The 27,805-nt window shown below is 38.7% G+C and overlaps 1 protein-coding gene across 4 annotated transcripts; it reads right to left on the minus strand.

The window, feature by feature from the left end:
• Positions 1-26,116, minus strand: LOC134648071 (sodium/hydrogen exchanger 9B2-like). Of its 4 annotated transcripts, none has more exons than XM_063502521.1 (10): positions 26,089-26,116; positions 22,015-22,085; positions 21,550-21,689; positions 20,606-20,834; positions 19,386-19,555; positions 17,081-17,292; positions 4,663-4,834; positions 3,988-4,142; positions 558-716; positions 1-219 (listed from the first exon to the last, which is right to left on the minus strand). In XM_063502521.1, the coding sequence occupies exons 2-10, from the start codon at positions 22,032-22,034 to the stop codon at positions 7-9; spliced, it is 1,470 nt and encodes a 489-aa protein (XP_063358591.1). In that variant the 5' UTR covers positions 22,035-22,085; positions 26,089-26,116; the 3' UTR covers positions 1-6. The 4 variants fall into 4 exon arrangements, with proteins under 4 accessions (XP_063358591.1, XP_063358592.1, XP_063358590.1 ...); XM_063502522.1 differs by lacking the exon at positions 26,089-26,116 and adding an exon at positions 25,994-26,059; XM_063502520.1 differs by lacking the exon at positions 26,089-26,116 and adding an exon at positions 25,994-26,058 and having other exon boundaries at positions 22,019-22,085.
• Positions 26,117-27,805: the final 1,689 nt, after the last annotated feature.

Here is a 27,805-nt window from a genome sequence, read left to right on the forward strand (position 1 = left end):
TTAGAATTATGCTAAGTTTTTATCGTCACAGGATTTCTTTGGTATTTTAAGTAATTTTGGCCCTACATGGTTTGTAAGTAGGTACCCTATGGGGGTGGTGATGACTATGGCTTGAACGAGGAGTCGCAGGATGTTTACTGCGCACGCCAAATCGTTGTCGTAATCCGGGTGGGGCCCCCGCGAGATGACCGCCGCTAGAGCCGTTGGCGCCAATACAGCCTGGAAGCAGTTCGTTGGATAAAATTAGATTCCGTCTATGCTAAGTCAGCACACCAAATCCTAGGTTAAGAGGCTAACGCAAAGTTGCAAATGTCATAAAAAAAAACTCTGAAACTAAACTACAACTACCTACTACTATGTAAGTACCTAAATACATGCTTATCTAGTATGTATGTAATTAGATAGCATACTAGTTTTACACCTATCTTCGCCCGCATAGCCGAAGTCCAGTCCCAGCCTGTGTCATTTCGGGGTCAGCGGGTAGATAAAAAAACTACACTTAGTCCACATTATGAATATGCATGTCTTCATAAACTGATCAAAATATTAAAACCTACCTCGACTATGGATTTGGGTACCCAGGTGCAGCAAACGAAGAGTCTTTCCTTGAGGGTCATGTCCCAGCAGACGAGCGCTGCCGTTGTTAGTCTCACAGTCAAACATATCAGTAGAATTGCTAACCCAATTAACATAACATCCCACAGATCGTTATCAATCTGGAAAAAATAACATGTAGCTTAGTCTATTTAATGTAATTAATTTTCTTCATTTTTTTTACACGAGATCTAAGCGGTATACTGTGTTATCGGTGCGGATTTCAAAAAATACCTATATCATCTTTAGATATTTGCCGTGAAAAGTCAAAACATAGGCAGATAGACTAGTAGATTTCGTATCTATAATTGTATGTACCTACTACATACATTTTCTTGACAAAGAGCAAAAATAACCGTGGCCTTGTTTTCTCCGTGTACGTTTACGCCTACGTAACCTCTGAACGTTTGATTATTATGAAATATTGAGATATATTAGCCTTTTATAATCACATAAGGTGCAGGAGGGCAATTTAGACTGCAGGGTAATTTAAACTAATCGAACTATCTTCCATGTTTTACATTATTAACTAGAGTGCCATATACCTATGTCCAGATAGCGAAAAAGACGTGTTGTGTGCGACTCTAGTTAATAATATAAAACATGGAAAATATTTCGATTAGTTTAAATGGTCCCGCAATCTAAATTACCCCCTTGCACCTTAACCAATTTTGAAAATGCCAAAAACTGACGTTAAAAAGTTCTTTTCGTTTTCTGAAATATTCAAGGAAAAGTCGTCAACGAAACAAAAAAAACCTTCATTTGTTTCCAGTTTTCCACATTATACAAACAGAACAAAACAAAACGCACGCGTGGGTAATAAAACAATAACCGGTGTGGTTTTTCGTTCATTCAATTCTTCGATTGTTCATTCATTGCTTTGTGTGTCAATGTTGTGAACGGGTGGCTTACTTGCGTGATTGCCGTGATTGGTGCTTATTACGCGCGGCGGCGCTCAATTAGCTGTGGTCGCTTGTTCAATAACGTTTTCTCGATATGACCTTTGCCGAGCTATCTTTAATAAAGATTATTCCTATACATTCGAAGATGATATGCGGAAACACTCAATTCAAATTTAATAAATAATTAAACAAAAATGTTTTCATAATTGAACTATATGCAGTTACGTGTCTCTTAAATGTCATATTACTTTATTTGTTAACGACTTTACTAAAATGGCCTTTGTTTTGTAAAAAATAAAAAAAATAAGAGTCCAAAAAATACAGAGGCGGTTAAACGGAGTCTTCAATAAACTAGCAGTTTTTTAACCGATTAATATATCCATTCCATTAGAGAAAAGGGTCCTTATACTTCATGTGCATAAGGACCCTTCTTTGATGGAAAGCCACATATATTTTCCATATAAAAAGTTGGTGGTTGTTTTGTTTGCTGTTGTGACCTACCATAAAAATATTTAAAAAGATGATTCCAAGTAATAAATTAAACAGATAATTTTGAGTGGCTCTAACACCTTGAATACCTATTATGTACGTTAGAAATTCCTTGAAAAGTTCTCTATTATGCACCTGAGCATGTCAGACACACTACTTCGAGGAGCCTGGAAACTGCAGATGCTGCATGAATTTAAAAATACCGGTTAAACCATTTTATATTCATATCAGACAAACACCAAAGTTTACCGGAGACCACGGATGCTGCAAAGTGTGGAAAGCTTTGGGAACTAATAACGAAGTCAAATTTATTTCGCAAAAAAAAGAACTCGAGCTATGTGCGTTGTAGGGTAACACCCACAAAAAGTACTCAATCCGAAACGTCCTTGTCCAATTTAGGAACATTCCTTGAAATTTTTTGCACATTTCGTTCAATTTATATTTGTGTAGGTACTAGAGTACTATGAGTGAGTTCGGACGAATGCTGCTATTGATTTATCGTATTTGTAAAACGAGTTATAAAAATAAATGTTGTACACAACGGATATTTGCTGAATTGAGGACCATTTCGTTCGTGTCGTTTCGTTTGTCTACCTTTCGTGTTGAGTTGTTATGCGATGTCCCAAGGTGCGAAAATGTGTTTGTTAGAAAACCTGTCTAATGTCTATGCTATGTTTGATGATAGTTGCCGTCATAGTAGGGCAGGGTCATAGATATAATATTTTTAAAGATAAAGTCTAAGATATCTGTCACCGTAGCCACACACACAGACAAATTGTATGTAGGTTTAAAGATCTTTATTTCTCATAAGAATACATAATGTATGTAAGTATGTACGATTAACAATGAGGAACCAGAGGCATGTCCACCCACGTCGATAAAGTCATATCGATAAACTATACGGCCTTTTTACAATTTAAATTTTACTTCAAAGGATTTTAACTATCTAAAATGAACAGATAACCATTATAACACAACTTTATATAAAGAGTGTAAATCCAATACGGGCGTTAAATTAAACCAGATATAATTAATCCTTGTAATCATGAATTTAGACGTTTTTTTTTAAGTTACTTAGGTACTCTTAATTATGACCCCGTTGTAACTATTTGAATTATTGTCTAAAGGAGGCATGGAACGCCACATATATAAAAGTTACATTAAAACCAAATAAAATATGTTTTTCGCAATAATTGATTTTATTTATATTATAAAGTATTCATTATCCATTAGCATTTCCAGGACGTTTATTTTTAGTGAAGATATCGAAGCTTCAGTCGCTATTCCGTTCCGCTGTGTACACAGCTTGCCCACCACCAAAATTGCCCATCACTACGGTTTGAGTATTAAATTTTGTACTTAGGACCGACAACGTTGGGGCATTGGGTAGGATTTATTTTTATTTACACACATATCATATACCTTCTACGAGTATGATGCGTTCAAAAACCGAAAATTACGGCCAGCATAAAGATAATGTTTTGTTTAAATTCGATTTTACAATAACATAAATTCAGATTTGACCTTTATCCCAACATGTCGTGAAGACGTTTTATTCGAATGAAACAGTTTTGACAAATCTCGCATGTTCCTCGGTATCGGATGATGTGGCTGTTGAGGCCGACTAGTTTGTGTCTGAAAAACAAAAAACTATAATTGCGTGAAAAAATTTTTCATTTACCGTCATGTGACCTTTAGTTTGAATTGTCGCAAAAAATAGTTTGTTTTGTTATTTACGTATAGAAATTAACTACCTATTGCACCACTTTGTGTAAAATATGAGATCATTACCGTTTGATCAATCAGTGTAAAAGTGAGCGGTATTTTAGAGAAGCTTCCTGATATCCGCGACGGAGCAACGGTGACGCAATGCCGGTCGTAACATGCGGTTCCTGAACACATCATAGGTTATAGATAAGTAGTACCTATAGACAAAGCAGTGTATTAATTTTGTAGCAGTATTATTATGTAGCAGTCACATAAACTGTTTACTGAAACTTACCACAAAGAAAGTGCCCGTGTATGCAAACACAGCAGGCTCACAGGCAGCCCAAAACACCCGGTAGGCTGTAGACGCGGGGTTGTTGTTTAGTTTCCACCCGTCTCGCGCCCAGAACATCGCGGCTGTTACGTTGCAGGCTAACACAGCGACTCCAGCTGAACATTCAAAACAAACATTATTTATAACTTGACTGCAATTCAGTGAACGTAGTTATGCTGAATGATGTAGATATTTGTGACGTATTAATCGCACTAGTGCGGTAAAGTAGCACCATATGTAATGTAAAATATATGTAGTTATAATATTACCGCTACAATATTAATTTAAGTATTGATTGTAATATAATAAAGTGCGTAATGAAACAACATACATATCAAATTATAAACATTCGATGTTTTGATTTATTATTTGGATGTAGGTAGAAAAACAAACTAGGTACGGTATATTACAGGAGCACAGAAGCCTTTGGTAACTTTTTATTTAGTAGGTATATGACATCTAAATCAGCTTTTGATGACTTCATAATAAATTGTGAAATTGATCCGAATTTAGTTCTATTAAAACTAGTTTTCACTGATTGAGTACAAGCGAGCTACACTGATTTTCAAATATATATTCCTTACATTCTCATTGTCAAAATTTTACGAAAAATCTAGCGATTCAAGAAGTACATACCGGTTCCAGCCCATCCTAAGCGCACGAGGATAAAGTTGGCGAAGAGTCCACCGACCAGCACAATGAGAACCCGGAGCTCCGCGACGTAATAGTCGCGCGAGTGTGGTGCTAGCCCTGCCAGCATGCCCCACGCTACTCCCAGTATCACGCCTACGAACAGGGTCGATCCAGCCTGATAACAACAATATAAGACAACTGATTTTACTGGCTACTGGCTAGTTAGGCATATTTTATTTTTGCAATACTGATTCATTTCACTAAGTTCCCATATCACATTTTATAATATTTTAAGTTGTTAACATTTCACTATTCTTGTATATAAGTTACAACTTAATCCCTAGGTACATACATTAAAACAGTCCTAAAAGTTAACTTTTAGAAATAAAATCTGAAAGGTAAATAAATAGGTACCTATACAAAGGAATCAAGTCTAAGAATTTTGTATATGAACCAACCACAACCGACGGACTGATCAATATAACTCAGCAGATAGTTATGAAATACCCCAATATTCAAGCAGACGTAATAAAAATTACAGAAAGTTTGGTAATTAAAATAATTTTGCATGGAAATTTATATGAAATGTGATGTGACCAGTTCCCATTGCTCTTTAGGCGGGGGAAGAAAAAATTTTGCTTGCATTAATTCGTACAGTTTCGAAAGCTTTTTCTAATCAATATTTAGGGTTTACAGATGCCCACGATACGATTATCTCCAGTACCGTAATTGAGCTCTTCATGAAATTAATGACCCTAGGGTCAATATCTAGAACACTATACAGACTAAGTCATACAGTCGGGATAATGTATCAATTATATGTCTTAAGTTAGTTCATGATTAATAACAAAGAAATCCCGAGAGTTTCCTGTGAGCTGTGTACAGTAAGCTCAATCTATAGTTTTTTCTTAAATAATCGATATAAATGTAACTTAAAAATTCCTACACAATTCGAAAATTTGATGATTAGGTCATAATATTAATCTCAATTGATATGGAAATTTGCACCACTCGGATACCGTGAGATCTATTTATTATGATTTTTTATTTTTTATTTTATGCTTAAAAAATATGTTTCTTCATCCTACACTCGAAAATTTTATATTTCTACAATTATCTGTTTATTTAACACGTGTTATCAAAAAAAATATTGGAATAATAACAAGTGCTTTGCGAGAAATCAAAATAAATAACAAATAATTTGAGACCAATACTTTTAAAATTGCTACGCTCAAAATAGCTACGTTCAAAAAGCCAATATTAATAAAAAAAACGTCACCTTTCTCACTTGTTTGACCCTGACATATCCCATCCATACAAGTGTCAAGAGTGACGTTCCTTCAAAAACGTCACTTTTGTCACTTGTTTGACACTGCCATAGCCCATCCATACATGTCAAAAGTGACGTTTCTTCAAAAACGTCACTTTTGTCACTTGTTTGACACTGACATAGTCCATCCATACAAGTGTCAAGAGTGACGTTTCTAAAAAAACGTCACTTTTGTCACTTGTTTGACACTGCCATAGCCCATCCATACATGTCAAAAGTGACGTTTCTTCAAAAACGTCACTTTTGTCACTTGATTGACACTGACATAGCCCATCCATACAAGTGTCAAGAGTGACGTTTCTAAAAAAACGTTACTTTAGTCACTTGTTTGACACTGACATATCCCATCCATACAAGTATCAATAGTGACATTTCATAAAAAACGTCACTTTTGTCACTTGTTTGACAACGACATATATCCCATCCATACAAGTGTCAAAAGTGACGTTTCTTAAAAAAAAAGTCACATTTCTCACTTGTTTGACCCTGACATATCCCATCCATACAAGTGTCAAGAGTGACGTTTCTTCAAAAACGTCACTCTTGTCACTTGTTTGACACTGACATAGCCCATCCATACAAGTGTCAAGAGTAACGTTTCTAAAAAAAAACGTCACTTTAGTCACTTGTTTGACACTGACATATCCCATCCATACAAGTGTCAATAGTGACGTTTCATAAAAAACGTCACTTTTGTCACTTGTTTGACACCGACAATCCCATCCATACAAGTGTATTAGTGACGTTTCTTAAAAAAAATTCAGCTTTCTCACTTGTTTGACCCTGACATATCCCATCCATACAAGTGTCAAGAGTGACGTTTCTTAAAAAAACGTCACATTTTCACTTGTTTGACCCTGACATATCCCATCCATACAAGTGTCAAGAGTGACGTTTCTTCAAAAACGTCACTTTTGTCACTTGCTTGACACTAACATAGCCCATCCATACATGCCAAAAGTGACGTTTCTTTAAAAAAAGTCACTTTTGTCACTGACATATCCCATCCATACAAGTGCCAAGAGTGACGTTCCTACAAAAACGTCACTTTTGTCACTTGTTTGACACTGACATAGCCCATCCATACAAGTGTCAAGAGTAACGTTTCTAAAAAAAACGTCACTTTAGTCACTTGTTTGACACTGACATATCCCATCCATACAAGTGTCAATAGTGACGTTTCATAAAAAACGTCACTTTTGTCACTTGTTTGACACCGACAATCCCATCCATACAAGTGTATTAGTGACGTTTCTTAAAAAAAATTCAGCTTTCTCACTTGTTTGACCCTGACATATCCCATCCATACAAGTGTCAAGAGTGACGTTTCTTAAAAAAACGTCACATTTTCACTTGTTTGACCCTGACATATCCCATCCATACAAGTGTCAAGAGTGACGTTTCTTCAAAAACGTCACTTTTGTCACTTGCTTGACACTAACATAGCCCATCCATACATGTCAAAAGTGACGTTTCTTTAAAAAAAAGTCACTTTTGTCACTTATTTGACACTGACATATCCCATCCATACACACTTGTATCTTGTGTCTTGACACTTCAAGAGTGACGTTTCTTAAAAAAACGTCACATTTTCACTTGTTTGACCCTGACATATCCCATCCATACAAGTGTCAATAGTGACGTTTCATAAAAAACGTCACTCTTGTCACTTGTTTGACACTGACATAGCCCATCCATATATGTCAAAAGTGACGTTTCTTTAAAAAAAGTCACTTTTGTCACTGACATATCCCATCCATACAAGTGCCAAGAGTGACGTTCCTACAAAAACGTCACTTTTGTCACTTGTTTGACACTGACATAGCCCATCCATACAAGTGTCAAGAGTAAGGTTTCTAAAAAAAAACGTCACTTTAGTCACTTGTTTGACACTGACATATCCCATCCATACAAGTGTCAATAGTGACGTTTCATAAAAAACGTCACTTTTGTCACTTGTTTGACACCGACAATCCCATCCATACAAGTGTATTAGTGACGTTTCTTAAAAAACTTTCAGCTTTCTCACTTGTTTGACCCTGACATATCCCATCCAACAAGTGTCAAGAGTGACGTTTCTTCAAAAACGTCACTCTTGTCACTTGTTTGACACTAACATAGCCCATCCATACATGTCAAAAGTGACGTTTCTTTAAAAAAAAGTCACCTTTGTCACTTTTTTGACACTGACATATCCCATCCATACAAGTGTCAAGAGTGACGTGTCTTAAAAAAACGTCACATTTTCACTTGTTTGACCCTGACATATCCCATCCATACAAGTGTCAATAGTGACGTTTCATAAAAAACGTCACTCTTGTCACTTGTTTGACACTGACATAGCCCATCCATATATGTCAAAAGTGACGTTTCTTTAAAAAAAGTCACTTTTGTCACTGACATATCCCATCCATACAAGTGCCAAGAGTGACGTTCCTACAAAAACGTCACTTTTGTCACTTGTTTGACACTGACATAGCCCATCCATACATGTCAAAAGTGACGTTTCTTTAAAAAAAGACACTTTTGTCACTTGTTTGACACTGACATATCCCATCCATACATGTAAAAGTGACGTTTCTTTAAAAAAAAAGTCACTTTTGTCACTTGTTTGACACCTATATATCCCATCCATACAAGTGTCAATAGTGGCGTTTCGTAAAAAACGTCACTTTTGTCACTTGTTTGACACTGACATATCCCATCCATACAAGTGTCAAGAGTGACGTTTATTCAAAAACGCCACTTTTGTCACTTGTTTGACACTGACATAGCCCATCCATACTTGTCAAAAGTGACGTTTCTTTAAAAAAAAAGTCACTTTTGTCACTTGTTTGACACTGACATATCCCATCCAGACAAGTGTCAAGAGTGACGTTTCTTAAAAACACGTCACCTTTCTCACTTGTTTGACCCTGATATATCCCATCCATACAAGTGTCAAGTGACGTTTCTAAAAAACGTCACTTTAGTCACTTGTTTGACACCGACATATCCCATCCATACAAGTGTCAAAAGTGACGTTTTTATTTGAAGAAACGTCACTTTTGACAGTTCATGAACGACCAAAAATCGTGATGTTAAATAAAATTATCAGTTTCGTACGGTAGTCCCCACGCTAGCCCAATGCGGATTGGGGACTTCACATACACCTTTGAATTTCTTCGCGGTACGGTAGACTTTTTAAACTTAGGTCAGCTAAACGTGGGACACATGTCGTTACAAGTTTCGCAATTTATACATTTTAAACTTAGGTCAACTGGACGTAGGAAAAAAGGTCGTTAGTATTTTCGTGCACTAGCAGACATTTAATTGCTGGTGACTGTACGCGTACGCTCGTATAAAACGCTACTCTGTAACCGCCCTAAGATACCTTCATCCTATCCAATCCGTTGCTTTGCGGCCGTGCGGCCTTGAGGTATCGCCATCGCTTCCCCTCCCGCCCCGCGCCGATCATTTAAATAATTTAACGATAGCCATTTTTACAATTGTGACAAAAGCTCATTGTATTAATAGGAGATTCTTTGACGTTGTGATAACATTAATTACAGGCTGTATGGTGCATTAAAAAAATATACTGTAGAATTAATGCGCGTGGGGTAAAATACGTTATAATTGTTTAAAAAATAGTAAAAATAAAAACCCCTGGTTTTTTATTTTATTAGATTGAGTAGAATAATTGGCGTAACAATATAGTGGAAAATCACCAAGTGTTTAATTAATGTTGTATTGTAATTATTTATTTCAAACATTTTTATTGCTCGTGACGTATGCACCACTAAAAAAGTGGTGCATATTTTACTTACAGTGTAAAATATTTAGTTATGCCTTTTGAACAAAAAATCGCTACTGTAGAATTTGATGTTTACATCTTTTTAAAAACTAAATTTTTAAATTTTTTTTTTCCAAAAATCTCAATACATTTTTTAGAGATTACTTTACACATACATTCACAAAATAGTGTTCTATTATATTCCAAACACAAATATACTGTAGGATATAATGTGATGCTCTCGAACAATTTAAAGTTTAGTAACCGGCCTACTTGTGTTATTAAACTTAGTGCTGATTTTGAGATTGTAACAGGTGAAGACCAGAAACGGTATAAAATAATACTTTCAATTTATTACTTAAATTATTTTCCTGGAATTGCATTCAACTGCAGAGTGGAGACGAGGGAGAATTATTATTCGTAGACCAACCGACACAGTTCGTTTAACGCTGCGGCTTACCGCTTACCGCCTGCAGTTATAAAACGGCTTAAAATAAATAGTCTATCGATTCGACTTGTCTGTAGAACCTATACTGTAGATATATTTTTAAAACGTCACTGGCATGCAAGTTTTATGTTGTAAATCGGCAGAAAAAATGCGTGTTCCATGAGTAGCATTCATAGTCACTGTTGGCGACTGGCTGGCGCGCGACCTCCTTCGAACATATATTATTTGTAAAACCTTTTGATTTATAATTGTCAGGTTAGTCTGCCTGTCACCGTGATAATATCAACATCTTTGTGCTTTATTTATTAATTAAAATAATTTATTATATAACGTGTTTCCATCATCTCATCATCTCATAATACAGTCCACCCCATTAGCTATCATTTTGGTCCTTCGAGCCGGATTTAGCCACGAATAACGAATGTGCTTCGGCATTGCCTGGTAGTTCGAACATACAAACAACAGGCGACATTGCAACCAGCGTGGCACAACCTAAGCCCGCTGCCGAACGCCCAAATGCTCGAACTAGCTCACTTACGCTCGCACAAGGCGATGTCAAGGCACCAACTGAAAGCGCTTCTAGTGTTCACAGTAAGCAATCACATACCATGCGCACACAGTCAACGCGCTCTTCAGCGACCGTCCGCGCGCAGAAGCTAGCTTTTGAAGCGGACCTCATGCAGCGTCAAGTGGAGCGCGAGCGCGAACTTGCTCGTCAACAAGAAGATCGCGAGCGCAAGCTCGCAAATCTCGAGTTCGAGGCGGAACAGATAGAGCTGCAAGCAAGAATCGCCGCTCTGGAAGCTTCAGATAAGTCAGCCAAATCTCGTAGTTCGTATTTTTCTGATCGAGATGCCGAAAGGCGCACTACAACTTGGGTATCTGAACAGAATGCTAACATGACTACAGCAACTCATGGAAATATGCCTGGTGAGGCACCGGTTGTCACCTCGAGCGACGCTCCAGGACTTCATTTTCAGCCGGCCGCCACCGCCAACTCGGTATATTTCAACGTGCCAAATGTCAAACTAGCAACTCTTTTGAAACCTACCCAAGCCGCCTTAACTTATAACTACGACACAGTGGCACCACGACTACCAGTATCATCTGAACATTCCTCCTCGGACCCCATTACAAAACTCTCCCAAGCGATAAACGCACTCTCACACAGGCCAAAGAAGCCCGAGCTAATTACGTTCTCGGGTGAGACTTCACAATGGATGGCTTTTAAAAGTAGTTATGAAAGAACAAAATCCAATTTTTCAGCTGCAGAGAACTTAGATCGTTTGAACCATGCAGTCCGCGGTCAAGCGTACCAGTCCGTCGCGTCGCTCATGTGGACCTGCGGTTCGCCCGACGACATCGTGAAGGTCTTGGAGCAGACGTACGCCCGTCCGGAACTTCTGGTCGCCCGCGAGGTCGCCGACCTCCGCAACAGTCCAAAGCTAAGTTCTCCTCAAGATTTAAATGGTTTAGCAAATAAATTGCGTAATTTCATTACAACGCTCACATTACTCAAACAAAACGAGTACTTATCGTCTCCAGAGCTCCTTCGGTGCATTTTAGTTAAAATGAGTGAGCACACTAGATCTCGCTTTACAGACTACGCATCGGCTCACGCGCTAGAGCAACAAAGTCTAACAAAACTTGAATTGTTGTCACAATTTCTCTTAGCCGAGGCTGACAAACAATTAAAATATAATTTTGTTGCTGACAGTACGATTAAGACGCCGACGCCACCAATGCATTCAAATGTGCCACGTAATGCTCCGAAGTTCCCGTTAAAAAAGGAAACAATACATGCTACGGTATCTAGCGGGAATACATCTGAGCATTGCGCATATTGTAAACAAGGATCTCACAAGATAAAAACATGTAAGAGTTTTTTAAAGCTCACATTTGACGACAGATGGCGCTGGGTCCGAGAAACTAAAGTGTGTTACCGTTGTCTCAAGTCGAACCCACACACGTGGAACAATTGCCGCGCGAAACGTTGCGGTGTCGACGGATGCCCTAGACGTCATAACGCGCTCCTCCACGGCACAGGGACATCCGACGCCAATCTCGGCGCAGCTCCAAGCGGTCAGAGCATCTGTCTTCAAACTTCCTCTGTCAACCCTAAATGTCCTGTCAACATAAATACTGAAATCGAACCTTCCGACAAAATTGCGAATACTACTGATTGTTCAATTAATGCAACAGGATCCTCCCCATCGACTTCACGCCCACGTCCCCGCGGCTTGCTGAAAGTGGTTCCGGTCATAGTCGAGGGTCCTGACGGCGCGTTCGAGACAACAGCGATGCTAGATGACGGCAGCGTGTCATCTCTCATTGACGCCGAAGTGGCAAAACGCATCGGCGCGAAGCCAACCTGCTCGGAGCGTCTTCACATTGAAGGTGTTTGTAATATGAAAGCGGAACTTGACGTAAGTTATGTTGACTTTTATATACGCGGTCGCAACCGACCCGATCGCTACCTAATCGAACACGCGCGAGCCGTGGAACCCCTAGGGCTTCGCGCACGATATCCAGACACGATTAATATCACGGATTACGATCATCTGTCAGGTGTAGCAAACGAACTTGCACATGACGGTACTTATCCCACCGTCCTAATCGGCGCGCCTGATTGGTATATATCCATAAGTCGCGAAGTGCGGTGCGGAAAAAAGAACGACCCTGTTGCCTCCAAAACCTTATTAGGCTGGGTACTCCATGGCGCACACTCTTTGTCGTCGAAGCCTTTTGAATTTATCCATCACGTCACGGAAGATTTGGATACACTTATAAAATGCCAATACGACATCGACGCCTTGGGCATCACAAAAAAGGCCCCACGTCAGAACAACGAGGATCAACGGGCCGTAGACATCATGGAATCATCCGCTCATCAACTTGACGATGGCCATTTTGAAGTTGGCCTGCCGTGGAAGGAGGGGCTATCGAAAATCATACCAGATAGCTACCCACAGGCACTCTCACGCTTCAAGGCCCTCGAACGACAGATGTCAAAGGACCCAGCGTTTGCAGCAGCTTTTCAACAATTTATAAACGACATAATCAGTAAGGGCTATGCCGAAGAGTGTGATTCGAAGACTTACCACCATCGACCCGCACCAAATGCCTCTTGTGTCAACCCAGATGGCTCCATTCGCTGGTACCTGCCTATCTTTGGCGTATATCATCCTCAGAAGAAGAAGCTGAGAGCAGTCCATGACGCGGCTGCCACAACAAAAGGCGTAAGCCTCAATAGTCTGCTTCTGCAAGGTCCTGACCTATTGTCTCCCCTACTCGACATCCTGTTCCGTTTTAGAGAAGGTGCGGTAGCCTTGAATGGCGATATCAGGGAGATGTTCCCCCAGATTAAGATTACCGCAAGGGATAGGGATGCTCAACGTTTTCTCTGGCGTGACAAGAACGGCGACCTCAAGGAATACCGCATGTCTTCAATGATTTTTGGCGCAGTTTCGAGTCCTTTCATCGCCCTCTATATCAAAAACAAAAACGCGAAGAGGCACGAAGTCGACTATGCCGCCGCCTGCAAAGCAATTATTGACGACCACTATATGGACGACTACCTTGGGAGCCACACAAACGTTGCTGACGCAGCTCAACTAGCCGTCGACGTTGTCACTGTGCACAAGAATTGTGGTTTCGAGATGCGAGCGTGGACGTCTAACCATCCAGAGGCACTCTCTCTTGTCCCGAAAGAACTTCGTAGTGACGCAACTTCTGATGTTTACCTGCCTCCCAGTAGTGACGTCGGCGTCTTGGGTGTTAAATGGAACCCACGCCAAGATTTCCTAGGGTTTCGCGCCGTACCCCAGATACCAACCAGCACTTTGACAAAACGCATTCTTTTATCGAACGTCATGAAAGTTTATGACCCTCTTGGTTTATTAATGCCGGTCGTCATCTGGGGTCGCATTTTGATCCAAAGATTATGGCGGGCAGGCGTTGGCTGGGACACGGACTTACCTGAAATGTACGTAAGCGAATCCAAAGACTGGTTCGCACAGTTGCAGGTTGCGGCCAATATAAAAATCCCTCGCTGGTACATGGTCAGGTCAGACGTGTCGGACGTCCAGCTGCACGTAATCGCCGACGGTGGCGAACAAGCCTACGCCTGCGTCGCCTATTGGCGTTTCACTTACAGCGATGACTCTGTATCGGCAGCCCTCATCGGTAGTAAGGCCCGAGTCTGTCCTTTGAAACCGGTTTCCATCCCAAGAATAGAACTACAAGCCGCACTCATCGCGTCGCGTTTTGCGCAAACAATTTTGCAAGCTCACCGTTTTGAGCCCTCCGCAACCATTTTCTGGACGGACTCAACTACTGTTCTAAAGTGGATCCGGAGTGACGCTCGCGCGTTTAAACCTTTCGTGGCACACAGGTTGGGAGAGATATTGGAAACCACCAATCCATCCGATTGGAGGTGGATCCCTACCTCTCTCAACGTCGCTGACGATGCGACAAAACCAAAAAGAATTGACTTTTCCGCAACTCATCGGTGGTTCACCGGCCCACAGTTCCTTGTTGAACAGTCTTGCACTTGGCCGACCGAGCGCGTCACTGACGAGGGAGAGATCTCATCAGACCCTGAGTTAAAATCTAATCTGATGGTTCTGCTCCTCGACACCCCACTCTCGAATTCGTTACCTGACCCAACGCGTTTTAGTTCCTGGCTACGTTTACTACGTGCCACAGCCCGTCTTCTCCAGGGCGCACGCCTTTTCCGGCTTAAACTGTCTCGACCAATAGATCAAAATTCCAAACTCTACATTGACAACACCACGTCTCCCCACCAGCTTCACGCGTCAGACATGATAGAAGCGGAGAAGATGTTGGTCCGTCAAGCTCAAGCAGAGAGTTTCCCTGAAGAATTAACGAATTTACGATCTTCGAAGCCAGTGCCCAAGAATAGTCGAATTAATAAATTGGCGCCTACACTTGATGGAGAAGGCCTAATGCGACAAAACACGCGCATAAGTTCAGCACCGGGAGTGAACGACGAGATGAAATCACCCATGATTCTCGACGGCCGCCACTACATTTCACGACTCTTGATCCTCCACGAACATATCAAAGCCGCACATCAGTTTAATGAGCTCGTCCTAAATGAACTTCGGCAAAGATATTCGATCTTAAGAGCCAGAGGAACCATCCGTAGCGTAGCAAGCGCTTGCTTGAAGTGCAAGAGATGGAACACGAAACCTATCCAACCTCAAATCGGCAACTTACCACCAGAACGTCTTGATCACCACAAAAGACCTTTCACTCACGTAGGCCTTGATTATTTCGGCCCGATCCTGGTGACGTTATATCGACGGAGCGAGAAACGATATATCGCCTTATATACGTGCCTCACAACCAGAGCGCTTCACCTCGAAGTCGTGAATTCACTCACTGCAGACAGCGCTATAATGAGCCTCAGACGTTTCATTGCTCGCCGAGGATCGCCCACCACCATATTTTCCGACAACGGGACTAACTTCGTTGGCTCTTCTCGCGAACTGCGCTCCCTACATGACAACTCGGTCGTAGAGTACGCCACCAATCACAAAATCGACTGGCGCTTCATTCCACCGGCATCCCCGTTCATGGGCGGCGCATGGGAGCGACTTGTGCGGACAGTGAAAGCAGCCCTCAGATCTTGCCTAACAAATCAACCACTGAAGGAAGAGGTCTTGACAACACTCCTACTCGAGGCTGAATCGATAGTGAATTCCAGGCCACTTACATACGTCCCGTCTTCCCCAGATGCACCAGAGGCGCTAACGCCATTCCATTTTATCCTCGGCTCCTCATCAGTCGTTCCATGGACCACGTCGCTGACAGACGCAGACCTATCCCGACGATGTGACTGGCGGAGAACCCTGCGCTTAGCAGATCAGTTTTGGGCACGATGGCTACGGGAGTACCTACCGATGCTACGTACAAGGGGACCCAACAACAACTCGCTGAACCTTAGTGAGGGTGACGTGGTGCTAATCGCCGATCCTGCCCTTCCTCGTGGTTTGTGGCCACTAGGAAGGGTAGCAAAGGTCTACCTAGGACCCGACGGAGCGGTCCGCGTGGCAGACGTCCACACCAGAGGGGGCATGCTGCGCAGACCGGCCCGGAAACTTATCCTGATGGAGGCCGCGCCTCAGCCAGTAGCCACCAGTGGTTAGTGTTCCACTGGGGGTCCGGTATGTTGGCGACTGGCTGGCGCGCGACCTCCTTCGAACATATATTATTTGTAAAACCTTTTGATTTATAATTGTCAGGTTAGTCTGCCTGTCACCGTGATAATATCAACATCTTTGTGCTTTATTTATTAATTAAAATAATTTATTATATAACGTGTTTCCATCATCTCATCATCTCATAATACAGTCCACCCCATTAGCTATCAGTCACATCATTGTAAACGAATGAGGAATGAGTTGCTTGCCAATGCCGGGATATCCCAGAGGAATACAGAAGGCAGTGGTGTGCATATAAAGCCCTTGCAAGCCTTGGAGGATATAATCAAACGGAGACGCCATGTCTGTAATTTTCTGTACAAAACAGTCTGCCGATTTTTGCGGGGGAGGGGAACGTCAAATGTATGCGTAACGTAAAAATAGCCATGTCAGATATACGTCAGTCCATACATTGTGTATGACCGTTGGCCGCCTATTTTCGACAGAGGGGAAAGCCTGTTAATGGCTACTCCGTTTAGTTGTATCCTCCAAGTTGCAAGCCTATGAGGCACGTCTTGCCTTGTCGCACACGACTTTGTACGTCACGTTGCGCTTTATAAATGAAATTGCACAAGACAAAGCAAGATGTGCTGTGCAGGAGTTACAAGAATCTGTGCCATTGTCATCAACATAGCGTACAATACCTTGATATATTTATACAGTTCGTTTTCTCCCGTGAATATAAAGCTGAAGATGAGTCCGTAGACGCCGACGCTGAGCGCGGTGTCGGCACCGCCCGCGGTGCACACCAGCTGCGCCCAGTTGCGAGACGAGCCGCGGGCGGCGGTTAGTCTCGCGACGCCCGGCATCACCACCGCCCAAGACAACGAACAGTATACTGAACCGAGTAGGAAACCTGGGAAATTGTTTACTTAAATAATAATTAAAGACAACGAAACTGAAAATGGTTGAAAATGGGCCCCTTTGCATATAATTTGCCTTTTAGTTGCATTTTCCTAGTCCTAATCTTCATTGTATTTCACATGTATTTCTGTACACTAAATAGCTTACTGCTAATACTAATTTGTAAACAAAGTTACCTGCTTTCCTTTGATTTGAGTGTATTACTGAATTATTATGTAACTCTTAACGATGTATGTATTTAGGATTCTTCTGACTTCAATTTTTTATACTAAATATAGCACGTGTAATACGTGTATACATATAGAGATTTCTTAGATAAAATACAAAAAAAGTAACAAGCTACATGTCATTGTTTTTAAACATGGAAAAACAATAAAGGTACGATTTTTTTATGCTATGTACCTACTACAAAACTCAATAAATCAATTTAACAGTAACAATTTAACAAACATAGAAAAACAAACTGGATCCTGAAAATTCATTCATTACGCTACTACAATTTGATTGTCTGTGCAGAATTCAACGGGCTATTTGCTGGCGACAGTTTAAAATCCACAAAACAAATTGAAGGAAGACTTAAATGTGAAAATAATAAACGAACCGAGCATTGAATGCTGTTTCCACATTGAGGTTTTGTTTGTAAATCGGGCCTGTAATTGAGGCAGCAACGACAGGTATGAGTTAAACGTGTGCGCTTTAGATACGTTATTCGCAACGCTTATCGAGCGTCAAGCCACAACGTAAACGTAATCTCTGATTTCAAATTGTTATCACAGCGCTAGATATCAAGTTAAACAGGGAGGAACTAGCAGTTAAGACTAAGTTTCTTGTGAATTAGGTAGTAGAAGTCAGTCCTGAGTACAAAGAGCGAGCGCAAAGCGAGCCTGAATGCCAGCGCTTCTGCCGCCTTCAATAATGCACGCCATGCGGTGAAAATGCATTCAAACCCCTTGCAATACGAGTCCCGCTACAGATTTTATTGAATTGGCTTTGTACCGCACACTACGCTCCCCATTGTGTTCTGCGGCCGTGACAAATTTTATTTTATTACTCTGGGTATATGGAGTGTGACATTCACTAACGATCGCAAATCGGAACTTTATATTGGTAATTTTGCACAGGCGGAATGTTGATTATTAAATAATAATATTCACCTACATGGTTTATCTGATTCTGTTTGTAGGTACCTCATCAACATCATTTTCCTCGCGTTTATCCGGCATTTTAGCCACATCTTCTGGGAGCCTGGGTCCGCTTTACAACTAATCCCAAGAATTGGAGTAAGCACTAGTTTTTACGAAAGCGACTTGTTAGTCCGATTTCCTCACGATATGTTCCTTCATCGAAAAGCCTGTAGGTACCTATTTGTGTTAATAGTATTTATGTTTTTTTATGATTATGTCTGTGTATAAATATATGATAATTATACATCATATTTTATACTTGTAATTGTGTTGTTAATACCAACAATATAACAAGATGTTAGATGTTGCACCGCCTACAACTTATTTGCTTTGCCTGAAGGTTGACTGGTAGCTAGAGCACGCCTTCTAGCTTTGCGTTTACCTTTGGTACGACATTTTTTTCCTTTCCAGTGCCCCAGGCTGGAATCTAACCAGTGTCCTCTGCTACAGGCACCTGCCGCGATAGCAGAGGACGCTGGTTCGATTCCAGCCTGGAGCACTGGAGGCCTTGGTCACTTTTTCTTAGTATATGACATTTATTTAAAGTTTATAATTTATATAGTAGTGTATCTACTTGATATAAAAACAAATTAAAATATTTTCTGAAAATAATTTAATTTGTTCTAATACATTTTTTTCTTTTGACCATAAAAAATAAATAAATATTATCTTGACTGAATCAAGCCGATAAAGAATTCTAAATTTGACTAAGAATGTTAAAAGAATTGTAAATCATTAAACAACAAATTTATTTAATTGGTGCAGATTACCTTGAGAAAGGTAACGCTACGCGCATGTAACACCTCTGGAGTTGCAGGCGTCCATACGCTAAGGTGACAGCTTATACCATCAAGCGGACCGTATGCTTGTTTGCCATCGACGTATAAAAAAACAGACTTACCCCAAATCCACGGGAAGTTTAGCAGGAAGTGGGAACACGTCGCCACGGCCACCACCTCCACGAGCCACGGCACGCCGCCGAGCGTCGCCACCCGCTGCCAGTTGCTTCTCATGTAGTCCACATTCCATCCCAGTGAACCTTTCCCAAGAACCACTACTGGATATATTTTCCTGCAGCATACATTATAAGTTATTTTATTTTCGATAGGGCCACAATATTTTACGCCTATATACGCTTAGGGGCTGTTCATAAATTCCGTCATCTATTTTTGACGATTTTTGACCCCCCCCCCCTAAAATCATCCAATAATCATGCTTCGAATGACCCCGTTTCCTCCTACGTCATGCTACCATCATCCGATTTCCAGACCCCCGCCCCCCTAGGTAGTTTCCTTTTCTACCGTAGGTAATTAGAACCGAACCAAAACAAACAATATTTACTTTTAGGTCTTACGAATTTGAGTAACACTTAGGTACGAATTTAACTCGAAGGTCTCGCGTTAATTACTGGCAGTCGTTATTATTTGAATTTGGCGACATACAATCTGTGGTGGCTGAGTAGATCAATAAAAGAGAACATAAGATCAATTGAAACTAATAACGCACCAACTCTACACATTTACAAATAGACGGCAAAGGTTAGATGCACTTCCATTGCAAGCACTTTTTCTCTATCTGAATAACTACAGTGCGACAATTGCTTTTATATCATTACCATAGAGAAAAAAATACATAGAGTGCTCACTCCATACATCAGTTTTAGTACCAAAAAGACTATTAGCATCTAGCATCGAGTAGCGGAACTTTCAGTACTGCTACTTGACAATAGATGTAGCACCGACCGGAATGTCTTATGCTGTTGAGATAAGACTTTCCGGTCGGTGCTACATCTATTGTCAAGTAGCAGTACTGATAGTTCCGCTACTCGATGCTAGATGTAGACACTGAAATTAATAGTCTGAACTGATGTATGGAGTGAGCCCTCTATGTATTTTTTTCTCTATGTCATTACCCACTCGTATATATTTCTAATGCATTTATTTATCTTACCAATTACACAAAATATAAGCAATGTATTATAAGTCTCCTATAAGGGTTTTTGCCACACTAAATAACCACTGTTCTTTGCTCTTCGGTGCTCATCGTAACTATAAATACAATATTCGTAAAATATAATTACACAAGAATAAACTGAGACATTATGACTAATGACTAACTAACCTTAAAAATCCATCTATTTCAATGTAGTCGCGCATATCAAGAAAACCGATATTTTGAGCAAGGATGCCAGTGAACAGGGCAGCCAACATGCCAGGCATAGTTGTAAGGGCTTGAAGGGCTTGTCCACTGCCCCAGGCTACTGCTGCCACGAGGCCAATCCGGAACCACTTCCCGCTCCACCCCCAGCCATCGCCCCACTGGCTCCAGGCCAGACCCCATGCCATCAACCCTGTAAACAGTGCCATGTCATTAACACCATAAGACAGTAAGCATTTATAAGGGACAATGATCTACACCGTGTTTTTTAGTCCATTAATTTTAAGGGTGCATTTCTGAGCTAAAATTAAGTTACTTTCTCAAAGAAACCGGTGTTCTAATTGACTCAATTTTGGAGATAATTACCCGTGTTACGTCACCGCTATTAATTAATTTTTACGAAAAATAAAAAATAAATTGAAAATAACTTCATTTTCCTTTTCCATGTACAAAACAGCCATACCCCGAAGTTAACCGAGTTTAAAAAAAACACCGTGTAGGTATATTAATGAATATAAAAACGAGCAACACTATGTAACCGAATAAAATGTAAATGTAAGGAATAAATACTAAGCTTAAGAAATAAAATAATTAGTACTAGTTATTTATGATAAACACATACACAGGTAACTAGGTAAATATTAAATTAAGTCTATAAAAGACATCGGCTAGGATGGAAAATATCTTTATTGCAATTCTGTTAGTTGAAAGTTACCAATTAAAGTCAATTTAATACATGTATTATAATAAGGCAAAATCACTTCGAAAAGTACCGAACTATTATTTTAATATACACGCTAATAGCAAAAATAGAAATTTGACGTTTGCGGGCGTAAATTGTATAAGATTACCGAGTTCTCATATAAAAATACTTAACTAATACTTAATATGAAATTGTCATTACTTACCAAGTATTATTAAAGTTAAGAATTGAATACATAATGATGCTGTTGTTGGCTGGTCAGTATTTGATTTGGTTTCCACAGTTTCTACACTGTCATTTTTATTAATTTTCTCTGAATTTATAATTGGTGGAAATTGCGGCCCACTGAAAACAAAATACATTAACAATAAATAAATACAATTCATAGTTAAATGAAATTCATAGTTAAATATAACTCTTGACGTCGCCCCTTAGTTAGCTAGAAACCATAACTTTTCAAAAACTATGTGGTACCAATCAAGAAAATTCTTACTATGAGTGGCTTGAACTCGAAGCATCGCCTTCCCTTGGCCTGGATGCCATTATTACTAATAATCGCTTGTCTTCATTCATCAGTTTTAATTGCTCGGAGTTATCTCGCTATCAAACAATCACTTAACTAGCCATTTGGGACCGTATTGAAAACAGGTAGAATGGTACATATACTTACTCACGTTTTAACTTCCTCATTCAGGCATACTGTGTATATACCGTTATCGATGACTGCTACTGTCTCCTTATCTGGAGTAATTAAGTTATTATCAAATCTGAGCGCGTCATTGTACATCACAGCATCTTTGAATCAGTAGCCTGTTAAGAACGTAAATTGTCCTCGCGTTCATAGAAGCTCTTTCATTTGCATAATTTGCGCATTTTGATAACAATTTATAGTACATAACATTATTTAAAGAACTTATGCCTGATGGATTTATGTAGATTTTCCAACAATTAATCTTTGGAAATTTAGTTATCTCTTACTTTTCCACAGAGGGTTTTAATATATTCAGTAATTTTATATTTACCAAACTTTACATGCAAATGAAACCCCCGAGAATGAACTGTCTCGAAAACATCTCCAAGGTCATATTTTTTATAAATTAAATGTACTTATATTAAATAACTTTGAAGATTATTAAATTATACAACGGGACTTAATCGCGTATCTAAGTTTTAAGATTTACCTCCGACGTTTCGAGGACGGCGTTGTCCCCGTGGTCTCGGAGAAGACCTTTGGACCTTTGGGTGGAACTTTGAAGATTCCTTGTGTTTTAACGAGGAAAAAAAAATATTGAAATAATATACCTACAGCTATTTTTCAAGGCGAAAATAACGAATAACTTATTTTTCATGTTTTCTTCATACAATCTGGCGCGCGTGGCCGGTGACGTCACAGATCAGCGGTGCACATCGTCACATCTTTTTTAACAGTTTGGAAATTTCGGGGGTAGCAGGTTTATACGATCATTTTAATTTTAGGGGAAGTAGAATTGGTACATGTTACTATTTCAACGAAAATGTTTCCTCTTATGACTGCAGATAATATACAAGTAATACGAGCCGCAAAAATACAATAATAATTACAAGCGTGAACGCTCTTAAATAAGTTATATATGGACTTAGGTAGAAAAATCCTTGTGATTGCACAGTAAAAATGTGAAAGTTGTTCTGAACTGTTTAATGTAGGTAAGCGTTGTTTCTTGGTCCGGTGTAACGAGGATATGCATGTGGTCCTCTTTTATTTTGGAATTTACTCGTAATGTCAATAACGTAAGTGACGTAGTGCATGCTGAGGTGATTTTTTCAAGATGATTATAAAAATATGTGACTTTATCAGGTGTAAGGGAGCTTGTGGACGCTTTATATATGTCGCCGCACGATCCTAAAAGCAGTATTTTTGCATAATCACGAGGGGTACGCGAGCGCGGATTATCTCGTGCGTAATGGTTTGTTGAAAAATACGACCCGCACGGGTAAATTGGTAGAATTGGATATCCACAGTGTCCACAACTCTGGGAAACATTTACTACCCAGTGTCATATAACAGAGACTCGCCAAAAAGATAAACACGAACAAAACGGTAATATTGTTCTAATAAAATCTTGACTTCGTAATAAACAAAACATGAAACAAATGGCAGCATTGTAGAATGCCGCATGTAAAAGTCCTTACATGAAAGTGTTTTAAATTTGCTGATGCCAAGTTGTGGAATTACCACCTCTCCGTGAGCCTATTACACACACAACACGTGCATAAACACATACACGCATTATCGCGAGCATCCCTAATTATGACTTATTATTATATTTATTATGTTGTATGTTATAATTAACTTTTGTAATATCAAATTATCTTAGGTGTCGCTGAGATTAATTAAGTCACGGCAATTATATTTTCTGTCGCCAAAATTTTGATTTGATACTAATTTGTATGCCTTCATATAATCTCTATACCCATATATTTGGCATCACGGTCTCCAAATTTGAATAACCAAATTCATGCAAATGTGTATCCTCAATAATACTTTGATCCTGTGAATGTGTTGTTGTGCCATACTATTCTCCGGCCATTTAGTTTGGGACTGGGTATTTCGGCCCAGCACACGCTGAGGCATTATTTTATCTGGAATTAATCTTTCGTATGCTCCTGTCAAAAATTTGTCATTTATGTATCAATCATAATAAATACATGTTTAAGTTGAATAGATATGGGAGCAGATCTGCTCCTAAGCATACCAAAGGATAATAAACGTTTTTTTTCCTACTGTGTAACTTGTACTTTCATTTCATGTTGTTATTATGTGGCGAGAAAGGATTTACAAATGTTACTATGATGTCACTGTAAATGTTATATAGACTTGTGAAAGAACCTAAGGTCTACTCTACATTTTTATTAAAGGTTTGTAGTGTTTCTAATATAAGTAAAGGCTATACCTACCTATTTCTTTCATAAAACTTATATTAATATTAACTTTTATTAAATTTTAATTTCAATTAAATTACACTGTATTGTAAACAAAATTTTTTTCCTCGTCGTTTTAGTTGTATTGTTACGACTGTAGCCGCAATATATAATTGTATACAGGGTGGTCCAAACCTTGACGTCCAAAAATTTTTTTTAGATTCCTCACGTCGTGGGCTATCAGTATATACCCCATGTATGTTAGCCGATTTTTCGTAGGTTTCGAGTTATGATTTTTTTTAACTTTTAACTTTTGTTATGAAATTCCGGGGTTCCCATACAGGGTGGCTAAAAAATAACTACATTCCCGTTGCCAAGGAGGTTTTGGGATTTACTTAATTTTATCTGTGGTAGAACACGGTGTTTTTTTTAATTGAAAATACATCACTATACATTTTCTATACCGCTCGTCAAAACTACTCGATTAAATAATCTTTATAGGAACGTGCATGCTTATAATGATGAACACTGGCCACTTATAAAATAAAAATTAAATTAATTGGACAAATTGGATTGCTTTCCTGTAATCCATTATTAATCTAATACCTTTAAACGAGCAATTCTTGTTTATTTATTTATTTATTTATTTATATACATATATATATATAACTAAATAATAATAAATAAATAAATATTATAGGACATTTTTACACAAATTGACTAAGCCCCACGGTAAGCTCAAGAAGGCTTGTGTTGTGGGTACTCAGACAACGATATATATAATATACAAATACTTAAATACATAGAAAACAACCATGACTCAGGAACAAATATCTGTGCTCATCACACAAATAAATGCCCTTACTGGGATTCGAACCCAGGACCGCGGCTTCACAGGCAGGGTCACTACCCACTAGGCCAGGCCGGTCGTCAAACGTCTTATCTCTGGGAAAACGCGCATTTTCGAGTTTTTTTATGTTTTCCGAGCGAAGCTCGGTCACCCAGATATTTAATGATTATATCCAATAAATATTCGAAGTTCATGTGAATAACAGGCACAGAGGCACTTTTTTTTTTAATTTTAATTTTATAAGTGGCCAGTGTTCATCATTATAAACATGCTCGTTTCTATAAAGATTTTTTAATCGAGTAGTTTTGACGAGCGGGTATAGAAAATGTATAGTGATGTATTTTCAATTAAAAAAAACACCGTGTTCTACCACTGATAAAATTAAGTAAATGCCTTTATTTTGTAACATATTAAAGAGGCTAGCATTGGTGAAAAATTTGGAGGTGTCGCTGACGTGAAAGTAATAATTTTTTTTTTTTTAAAGTAATTGTATTTTTTTTTGTATGACAACATATCCTATAATTAATGCCATATAATTGTCTTTACTATATGCACATTATACGTGACGCACGTCGAAATCGGCTGGCTAGAAAAAAAATATTGAAAAATATCATATTTCGTTTTTTATTTTATTTTTTAAACTACAAATTTTTGGGGGCTCAAATTTTGCATACTTGTTACCAATACAAAGCCGAAACATCATCGAAAAAAAAAATACAAGCCAAAACTCGCTGGGGGCAGATTCACTTAGCTTATCCTGCCATGGCCTTTTATAATTTAAATTTCATATCTCATCTTGTAGGTTACATGTTTGATGTTTGTATTTTTTATATAATTATACTATGATTCTAACAAGAATTATGAATAAAGGGAATAATATAAATAAATTAGTATTGCTTACCACGAGGCATTTTCTTGTATATTACAATTAAAACACTTTTTTTAAACTAATACATAGTATTGAACTATAGTAAATAAATCAAATAAAGTATTAACTTTTTGAAAGAACATGGTACTATGTTCGAGATCGGTGTACGAGAGGTGATTTGACACTCGAGCACAAGACAACGACTGCGCATGGCGTTCCGGCGACAGGAGTGTCGTGGACCGAATCAGTAAGTAATTGTTATATCCCGCCTCTGCCTTAGTTTTTGCCTTATTAAATTGTACAACGGGACTTAATCGCGTATGTTAGTTTTAAGATTTACCTCCGACGTTTCAAGGAGGGCGTTGTCCCCGTCGGTGAGTCTTCTCCGAGACCATGGGGACAACACCATCCTCGAAACGTCGGAGGTAAATCTTAAAACTTACATACGCGATTAAGTCCCGTTGTACAATTTAATAATGTGTAAAAATCGTGAAAGTTTAAATCAGTGTTAGTTTTTGCCTAATTGAAAGTACAACACTTACACTATACTACATATAGTAGAGTACTCTAACAACAGTTTGTTCCCCAAAACTGAAAAGTAAGTACTTATAGTGTTGGCTAATAAAGAAACATATAGGAGGTATCTAATTTCGATGGGAAGATAAAAAACATAACTTGAATACGGCTACAGCTTGTACGAGCTTAACTTACTAAAAATACCTCAGATCATAGAAAAATACTAAGCTCTAATTTATAATTTATTAGACCATTGCCACCGTGACCAAATGTTGTAGTCAATACTGGAGAAGCGGGTTTCCTATCTTATTTACGACAAATTCTGCCGTAGGACAAAATTAAATAATATAACAAGTAGTTACGACATATGTATCTACAAGTATCTAACAAGGGAACCTTAAAAGGAAAGTAGGTACATACTTAATCCTTTTAAAATTAAATCGGTAGTCAATGGGTACTAACATTTTAATTAAGTTAAAAATCCAATTTACATTTGTTACTCGTATGTATATTGTATAACTAAATAAATTTGAAACTGGGTACTAAAATATAGGTAATATGTAGGTACTTAATGTTTATAAAATATACAAAATTTACAAATTAAAACTGAGTATAATGTACACATTATAAAATGGAAATAAATGTTTACTTTTATCAGGTCCTGTAAATCACAGAAAGATAGACAAATATAGATAGATACTCTAACCTTATTATTTTGTCTGCGAATGGTTTTGTAATTCTATCCTGTTATTGTAAACTTTGCACTTATTCAATAAAAAATACATGCCTTAACAGAGGTGGTAAAAAGGTAAAAAAATGCTTTTTCACTTTTTATGATCGTAAGGTTCAATGTATGTATGTAACTATGTATTACTTTTAGTTACTATGTAGGTGGGAAATAAAATGTATATTTAATTAATCACAATTATAAGTAGCCTGGTTTGTGCGAATTTAAGAAAAAGTGTATGTTTTTTTTTTGCGTAAATACCCGCTTTTGCGTTATAATATTAACTGACTGTTGATTTAAGAAAATATAAAAATGTCCGAAAAGAAATCGTCAGACCGTCACAGAGGTAGTATAGGTACCAGACTATTTTTTTTGTTTGAAAAACTGGGTAAATTAATATAATTTTTTTTATTCTATGGTCTCCGTGTTTCTGAGTAATAAACAACCAAATAGTTAATTTGATGAGAAATAGTAATTGGTACAGTTTATCTTGAAAACCTTTTTATTTTGTGTAACAAAACAAGCATCTAGCTTAATTTTACAATCTTAGTCACAGAATTTCGCCATATGAATGAAAAAGTTGTAACAATGGGGTAAAACAG

Source organism: Cydia amplana, chromosome 5 (assembly GCF_948474715.1).
Source record: "Cydia amplana chromosome 5, ilCydAmpl1.1, whole genome shotgun sequence".
NCBI lineage: Eukaryota > Metazoa > Arthropoda > Insecta > Lepidoptera > Tortricidae > Cydia > Cydia amplana.

Coding starts and splice junctions, on each gene's coding strand:
- LOC134648071 (XM_063502519.1), bottom strand. CDS start 21,917: ATGAATGAAGACAAGCGATTATTAGTAATAATGGCATCCAGGCCAAGG. Junction 21,690..21,837: donor TCGAGTTCAAGCCACTCATA/GTAAGAATTTTC, acceptor TTTTGTTTTCAG/TGGGCCGCAATTTCCACCAA. Junction 19,556..20,605: donor GAAATAGATGGATTTTTAAG/GTTAGTTAGTCA, acceptor TGTATGCTGCAG/GAAAATATATCCAGTAGTGG.